This window comes from Gavialis gangeticus, unplaced genomic scaffold, assembly GCF_001723915.1.
Source record: "Gavialis gangeticus isolate Ggan-Ray unplaced genomic scaffold, GavGan_comp1, whole genome shotgun sequence".
In the NCBI taxonomy this organism is placed as follows: Eukaryota; Metazoa; Chordata; order Crocodylia; family Gavialidae; genus Gavialis; species Gavialis gangeticus.
The window spans coordinates 176610760-176619106 of NW_017729024.1; the positions used below are offsets into that span (position 1 = coordinate 176610760).

Genomic DNA, 8347 nt, shown 5'->3' on the forward strand with positions numbered 1-8347 from the left:
CACTGAGCTAGGGAACAGAGGGGAGGAAGGTGTGGCAAGGGGAAACTGGAAAGGGTTCAGAGGAGGGGGCTCCAGATGTCACAACCTGCTCCTAGAGCAACAGGGGGAAGTCGGGGACTGGTTATCATGCACAAGTGACACAGTTGGTGTAAGAGTGGCTTTTCTTATCAGAGCTAAACCCTGTGCCAAGCGAAGGTGGAAAAGATACTTTTGTTCTAGAATAGGTGTGTTCACAGGGGGTTTTACCAGGATTACTACATCATCTTAAATTCACACTTTGGTTTATATCTAATAATAATTTTGAGCATAATCTGAATCTTATGCAAGTCCAGCCATAATGAGAAGCAATATTTGCAAGAGCAAAGAGCACTGCAGCCTTCTTGCACCAGAATACCTGGGTTATATTCTTGGCTCTGCCTTCGGCAAGTCACTGCACTTCTCTGTGCCTCAGTTCCCTTTCTGTAAAATGGGGATAATGCTGTTGACTTCCTTTTAGACAGGCCATATAAGAGACAGGTAGTGTTATGATTGTGGCACTCAGGCAAAAGGTTTTTTATGGTATCTTTTACTGGACCAACTGTATACTATGTCCAATCAGTTGGAATAAACTTCTCTCCCAACTATATAGCTGGTCCAGTAAAAGATGTCCTAAAACCCCCTGTGCCTCTTGTATGTTCCCTGGACTGTCATGGCAATAATGTCACTTCAGTGACACTTCAACCCTACTCCTGGGGGGAGAAATCACTTGCCACACATCCACACTTGCCCCACATCCACACATCCACACTCTGTGCAATCTTATCCTGGGTAAATTGTCCCCATCTCTGATGGATTCAAAGGGTCTCCTCTCTTTCATGTTTATCTGGGAACCTTTTAAGGATGAAAAATGTGGAGGGGCAGGGAGGTGGGAGCTGGGTGGAGGAAGCAGGGAGGGTGCATAGGACCTGGCTCTCTCGTGCAGGGTAAAGCAGTTACAAGGGCAGAGGCGAGGTGGCTGTGTTTGTGTGTCTGTGAAGTGCCCTGCTACAGAGGGGTGGAGAGCTAAGGCTTGGGGAGGCTGTGCACCAGCAATGGCAGAGTGGTTACAGCCCCTCACGGCAGCTCTAGAGGTATGGGCATGGGCCTTGTTCCAGACTCATGCTGAAGACAACAACCCCCAGTTGAGCCATCTATGAGCGTACCCGGGCATCCAGACTCATAAAGCAACCAGGCTGATGCCAGCCACGTCACTCCCTTTGTATGCCGTGGGCTACAGAAAAACTGATGCAACTCACCCTTGCTAGCCTGACGTGTCAGCTCAGCTCGGGCAGTACTTCTGAAAGGGGCTGAGAGAGGAAGCAAAGGGGCTGAGAGGTTTCAGCAGAGGTGGGGCTGCAGAGCTGCTTCCAAGGGCAGAGCCTACCCCGGGCACTTGGCAGATGACGGGGCATCCAGGCTCAGACCTGAAGCTAGCTCTGTGCAGCGCACATCCGTGTGAGACGTGCAAGCACTTTGCTCATCTTAACTGCTGTTTTCCTGCCTTATGTTATCACTGGCACACAGCTCTCTCTTCTGTAGTCTGGGAGGCCCCCTCGGCGGCTGATCTGGTGCAGCGCTACCAGGTAGGAAGTGCTGGATGTTGGAGACCCACAGGGGCAGTTTTCACTCCCTTGGCAGCAGCAAGCCTGGCTCAATAGAGTAGCCGAGAACAGAGGGCAGGATTGAGACAGGGCATGAAGAAGACGTGGTCTCTGCCTGATAAACTACGCTCCAGCGTATTCCCTCACCGAGGGCACGTGTTACAGGACCTGGAAGCTACTTGAGTCTTGAGGAAACATGGCAAGAGGGACTTCTCACTCTCCTTGTTATCCATTTGCACCTGCCAGTGGCCAAGAGAGCCTGGGGAGGCCAGAAGAGGTGGGGAAAGGTGGGGTTACAACTGGCTCCAATTCCCCTTAGAGCTTCTCTTTTTAGCAACCTCCCGTTTCCTAGGGTGAACATGTTTTGGGAGGAAGGACACGAGGAAGATGTCTTACCAAACGGCCAAACTATGCCTAGGCTGCAAGTGTGCAAGTCCTCAAGGAGACAGAACCAACCCCAGAACAGTTCTGCCTGCAGGCTTATTCATACTACTGCTACTGTTATTATTATGACTGTTTTTGTCATTACTACTATTGTTATTATTATTATTGTTACTTTTTTTTTTTTTTTACAAATCACAAATATCTTGGTTTTGGGGTTGTTTTTTTTAATACGCTCTTTGCAGGCTACAGCAAAATGGGAAAGGAATGGCCTTGTTGTAATCACACCTGCTGCTTTGAAAGGGCAGAAATCACCTGGGTTATCTCATTATGTGTATGGGTTCCTGGGTGTCTGAAGCTGTTTGCCAACTAAAAATGTCAGGAGCGGTATTTGGGGGTGGGGGGAGTTTGCTTTCATTTGGGATCGTCGGGAGCCGTTCAAGACGGCTGCTCCACCACTTAATGGGTCCTCCAAGCAAAGAGGGCGTCAACACAGTAGAGCACAGTTGTCTATTGTAGGGAGATTCATGATTAAAAAAAACAAACCAGCAATCCTCAAAGCTTGAGCCTGAAGTTAACAACAGACCGTGCATTGTCCTCCAGGCGGGAGGAGCATAACCGTCATTGTCTACGAGCTCCAGTTTTAAAACAATTGGCAGCGGTAGCAGCGGCACAGACTGCAGGTGTTTTGTTCCCATTAGTACTCTTGAATGGAGAGGAACACTGGACTTGTGTTACTGGAAAGCTTGATCTGGGTACGTAGATAGGACAACGAAGGATTATTTCTCTCTCCAAGGAAAATATCCGTTGGAAGCAATAATATGATTGCAAAGGAAACAAAGATGAGCTCAGTCACAACAACCTGCACTCAGGAAATGTTAAAGGTCTTTCCTAAACCAACAACATGACAATTCAGGCAATTCAGAACCGAGGCTCAAAATCCTCCCTGACACCTGGGACACAAGGGGGTGATACCAGGACAGACTCGCTGCCTGGATTTTCCACCTTCATGCCGAATGCCTTTACTATGGTGGGCTTTAAACCGAAGCCAAAACCCCCAAGTCCCCGAAATGCATTTTAAAAATAAGCTTAATGGAATTAAATAATATGTTTGCATGTATGGACTGGATGCCAGGGAGAAGGTAGGATGAACCAATCAAATTTACCCTCCCATTTTTTCACAGGTAGCTTGATTCACCTGATGGATGAAAAATAGAGCCTATGAATATAAAAGCATTCAGACTGATACGGCATGGCATGTGTGGGGGAATGAAATGGGCTCTCAAGTAGTGGCCTTTGAGTTCAATCCACTTCAGTGACCACAGCATGGAAACAATAGCTGCCCAAGTTGAACACCGTACAGTAGCATTCGATATGAACCCAACCCAGGGCTTTGCCTTAGCAAGGGGTCTCTAAACCAGGGCCAACATTTTTACACTTGGCAACTAGGGCAAAATCCAGATGGATCCCTTAGACGATGCCACTTTGCCAATGCAGTGCCTAAAAACAAGGCCTCTGGCCCCAGCTGGGTGACTCGGGTAGACACTGCTAGGTACCGAGGCTCCGTGGAGAGAGTAAGGTGCCTCTGGAGGGTAATTTAGGCCACCAAGGCACTGCTGGGGGAGGTACCTAGAGCTAGAGACTACAATACACTAAGCCCTAAATCTGATGCACTTTCCTGCTGTGCTCCAGACCTATAGAATGCAATGGGTTTAATACATTTCTAGGGGTACCTCATAGGTCCTAAAAATAATTACTAGGGGAAATGAGAGAACTGAATAAACACGTTCCTATAATTTCTTTAACTCTCCTGGAGAATTCCCTTTAAACTCTCTAGCATTATTTCAGAAGGGCAGGGCGCTTACTATACATGTGCTGGCAAGGCGCTAATGTGCGTGCCTATGTTATATTGTGCAGGATGCGTGTGTGTGTCTGCACGTTGATGTGTGTGCACAGGGGTATACGTCTCTTGGTGCAGGGTTGTGCATACGTGCCTGTATATATGTCCTGCTGATGTGTATGGGGGGCTCGTTGTATATATGGTTCTAAGGCTGCATCACCTTTAAAGCCAGGATTTTAAAGCTGCATTTGTATGCATGCAAGTCTAGTCTGGCCCTTCATGTTATAAGGCATGTTTATGAGTGCATGCGTGTGCATATGTGTATCTCTGTGGCTACGGTGTGTGATTGCTTCAATCTGTCACTGGTCTCTGTTCACCGCGCTCTCTCTGTATTTATCCATGCATGGCAGAGGTCTATACAATCAGGAGGGGTGTGGAGCAAGTGAACAGGGCACGGTTATTTACCAAGCCCAAGAATACTACAACTAGGGGGCAACCATACAAATTAGCAGGAGACAGGTTCAAAACTAACAAGACAAAGTGCTGGTTTTTACACAGCATGTAGTTAAGGCGTGGAACTCATTGCCACAGGAGGTAGGTAGCAGAGCCAGGGTCTGAAAAGGACTAGACAAATGCATGGATGATGGACCTATTAATAGCTATTAAACAGAACAGTTGGAGATCTCTCTCAACTGATGCTAGAGGATACCAGGGAGGGTAATGAACAGAGGAGCACGCCCTAGATATACCCAGTTCAATGCTCTCCGTCTGCAGCAATGGTACTCAGTCTTTTGGCCCCTCCAGCCAGTTGAGTGGTGCTGGGCGGGTCCGTGAACTGGGTCTTGTGAAAGGTCAGCATGCAGGATTGGACCTCACGTGCCTAGATTAGGCCTCAGTCTGCCAGGATCGGGCTCTGTTGCCCCCAGGATCGGGCCCTGCATGCCCAGACCCCGCCGCCCTTTGTGTACCAGGATTGGGTCCCGCACACCAAGATCAGGCCCTACCGTTGCCTTGGGCCTCCGCTCCTGGATTGGGCCTTATGCCACCCCACCCAGTGCAGTGCCACGCTATCCACTCCGGGGCTGTTCATCAGAATCAGAAATTTGGCAGCTGGGGAGCAGCAATAAACACCGCCACCGCTTTCTGCCTCCCAGGTTTTGGACCCAGGGGAGCTCTGTGGGCTAGATGACATGGCTCTGTGGGCCAGATCCGGCCCACGGGCTGGGGGTTGGGGTTGAACCCCTGCTCTACAGCATCCACTTCTGCCACTGTTGGAGACAGGCGATGGGGCTAGACGGATCGTTGTTCTGCCCTGGCATGGCACCCCTGTTCCATGTGTCCGTGGCTAGCCTGCGGGTGGGTGTCTGCGTCCTGCTGTCTCTCTGTGTATACAACTCTACTGGCCTCTGTGTTTGTGGGGGTGTGAATATACGTCTCTGGCTGGGGACTGCCCATTTGCATTGCTGTATCTCTGCGTGCGTGTGTCTCTATGGCTACAAGGTATGCACAAGTCCCTGTATGTGTCTGTATCTGTGCATGTGCCTGTGTCTGTGTTGTGTTTGTGAGTGTCGCGTCTTGCTCTGTCTCCACCTGAGCCTGTCTTTCCCTGTGTCAGTGTGCATGCACATATCTCTGTGGCTTGGGTCTATTGTGTGAATTTGTGTGTGCCTCAACCATGTATAACCATGATAACCATGTATGCATGAATCCCTGTGTATCTGCATGTGTGTCTGGCAGCACAGCTCTGCACAGCTCTGTGCTTGTGTGTGCCTGTATATTTCTGTGGCTCATTTGTGGAGGGGGGAGATGTATATGTGCCTAGGTGTGTGTGCACATGTTAATGCCTCTGTGTGTGTGGATGTGAGCGTGTGTCTGTGTGCATGTGTATACATGTGAACATCTGTGCTTATGTGCATGTGTATGTATGTGTGTGCATGTGAGCATCATTGTGTGCATATATGCATGTGTGTATGTGTGTACATGTGAGCATCATTATGTGTACGTGCATGTGAGTGTGTGCGCATGAGTAGTGCTGTGTGCATATGTGCATGTCAGTGTGTGTGTGTGTGCATGTGAACATCATTGTATGTGTTTGTGCATGTGTGTATGTGTGCATGTGAACATTATTGTATGTGCATGTGTGTATGTTTGTATGTGACCATCATTGTATATGTGCATGTGAGCATCACTGTGCATATATGCATGTGAGTGTATGTGTGTGCATGTGAGCATCACTGTGTGTGTATGTGCATGTATGTGTGTGTATGTAAGCATCATTGTGTGTGTTTGTACATGCAAGTGTGCATGTGGGCGTGCATGTGACCATGATTGCATGTGCATGTGTGTATGCTTGTATGTGTGAATATGGTTGTGTGTGTATGTGCATGTGAGTGTGTGCATAAGAGCATCATCGTGTGTGTTTGTACATGCAAGTGTGCATGTGGGCGTGCATGTGACCATGATCGTATGTGCATGTGCGTATGCTTGTATGTGGGAACATGGTTGTGCGTGTATGTGCATGCGAGTGTGTGCATGCGAGCATCATCGCGTGTGTTTGTACATGCAAGTGTGCATGTGGGCGTGCATGTGACCATGATCGTATGTGCATGTGCGTATGCTTGTATGTGGGAACATGGTTGTGCGTGTATGTGCATGCGAGTGTGTGCATGCGAGCATCATCGCGTGTGTTTGTACATGCAAGTGTGCATGTGGGCGTGCATGTGACCATGATCGTATGTGCATGCGCCTGTGTGCACGCGCCACGTGCCCGTCCACCTACACGTGTGTGCACCTAAACGTCTCCGTGTGCCCGCAGCCCCCGCGCGTGCAAGCCCGGGCCCCCGGCCCCCGCTCCTCCGGGAGGCTGCTCGGGGGGCAGGGGCCGGCCCTGAGCGCGGCTCCTCCCTTGCCGCGGAGCCCCGGGCTGGAGAGAATTACAAGGGAAAAAAAGAAAAAAATCCCCCAGGAAGAAAGCGAGGGAGACGCAGCCAAGCCTCCCCCACGGCCTCCCTCCCATTGGCTGCCCTTCCCTTTGTGTGCCAGGCAGCTGCAGCCCCAGCTCCACATTTGAATGTATATAGGGGATTGGAAGGGACCATTTCCATGGGCCATCTGTCTCGCAGCCAGCAGCAGCCGCCGCTCCAGCCGGAGCCGCCCCACGCGCACCTCCAGCGCCGAGCCGCCGCGCAACAAAGGCGCCGCAGCCGCAGGAGCCGCAGCCGGAGCCGGAGCCGGAGCCGCAGCCGGAGCAGGCGCCGCAGCGGGCAGGATGGTACTTGTGCACGTCGGCTATCTTGTTCTTCCAGTGTTTGGCTCTGTACGAAACAGAGGTATCGCTTTATCCTTCGGGGCTCTTTATTCTGGTGTTGCAATGCACAGTGCTTGATGCTGGTGATGGGGGGTGGTGTTTTTAGGGGGGTTTGGGTGGGTTTTTTTTGAATGCTGAATTGTCGCGTCTACTTTTTCCTTGAGGAGGAGGGTGGAAAAGACAGACAGACAGAAACCAAGCGGTGGATGATGTGAGATCCTTCCTTTAACTGCCCGGATAACCAAAATCAGCTTCTTCCTTCTCCTCCCCCCCCCCCCCCCCCCCCACCCCCCCCTTTTTCCCCCGACAAAATCAAATCTGGGGGTAAAATTTTTTTTTAAAAAAAAGCAAAAAAAAAAAAAAAAAGATAATAATAAAGCAGAGCTGTGTCCTGGTCAAGGTGCTGGAAGGATTTTTGATTTGGTGCCTCTGGACGGTAGGGAGAGAGAGATACAGAGATATGGATACATCTCTATACATTTGGCATCTGCTCTGTTTAACCATCGATTTGTGCTTTTAATATTTATTCCCCGGCGGAGATAGATCCCTCCATAGCTTATCTCTGCCCTCCCCCCACTCCCTTGCGGACTGAGAGCACGTTCAGCCTTCTTAAAGCTTTTTTTGTCCCTTGCTGTTTCTTCTGTAATGGACTAAAATAGCGGCGGGATTAGCAGACTGTTTTTAGGGTGGCTTTTTTTTCCTCCCCCCCATCTCTTGTTGGACAATTTCCCCCTCCCCGTAATTTTTCCTCCTCTGTTGGGATTCAAACTGTTGGTAATGCTGACTCCGGAGAGCGCATCCATTCACCGCCGCGCCGTGCTCCATGGTGCGCTTATGGCTCAGAGACATTAGAAAAAAAAGAAAGCATCAGCTTAATTCTTTTTTTTACAGAGATTTAATATGGGATGTGTATGGCCATTGCATATTTTTTTTTTCCACCTTCCCTCGGTCCCACCCACCACCCCACATTCTGCTACGAACAATGGACTTGAACCTTTTTAGTTTTTGGTTGTTTTTTTTTCCCCCCCTTTCATTCCTTCCATTTTCTTCCTCTCCCCAAATCAGGATGCATTTAGATTCATTATTAATTTGAAATCAGCTGCAATCTCCTTGCATTTCTTTTCCATGGAAATGTTTCCCCAGCCCCTCCCCCCTCCCCCCCCCACTGGCCTATTGTTGGTCATATCCCTAGAGTCTAAC

At 49.6% G+C, this 8347-nt stretch overlaps 1 protein-coding gene across 1 annotated transcript in view; it reads left to right on the forward strand.

The window, feature by feature from the left end:
• Positions 1-6675: 6675 nt before the first annotated feature.
• The window catches only part of RNF165 (ring finger protein 165), a 123754-nt gene continuing 122082 nt past the window's right edge, over positions 6676-8347 (forward strand). Inside the window, exon 1 of the mRNA XM_019518118.1 lies at positions 6676-7169. Coding sequence (XP_019373663.1) covers positions 6911-7169 — 259 coding nt within the window. The 5' untranslated portion in view covers positions 6676-6910. The remainder of the gene's footprint in view (positions 7170-8347) is intronic.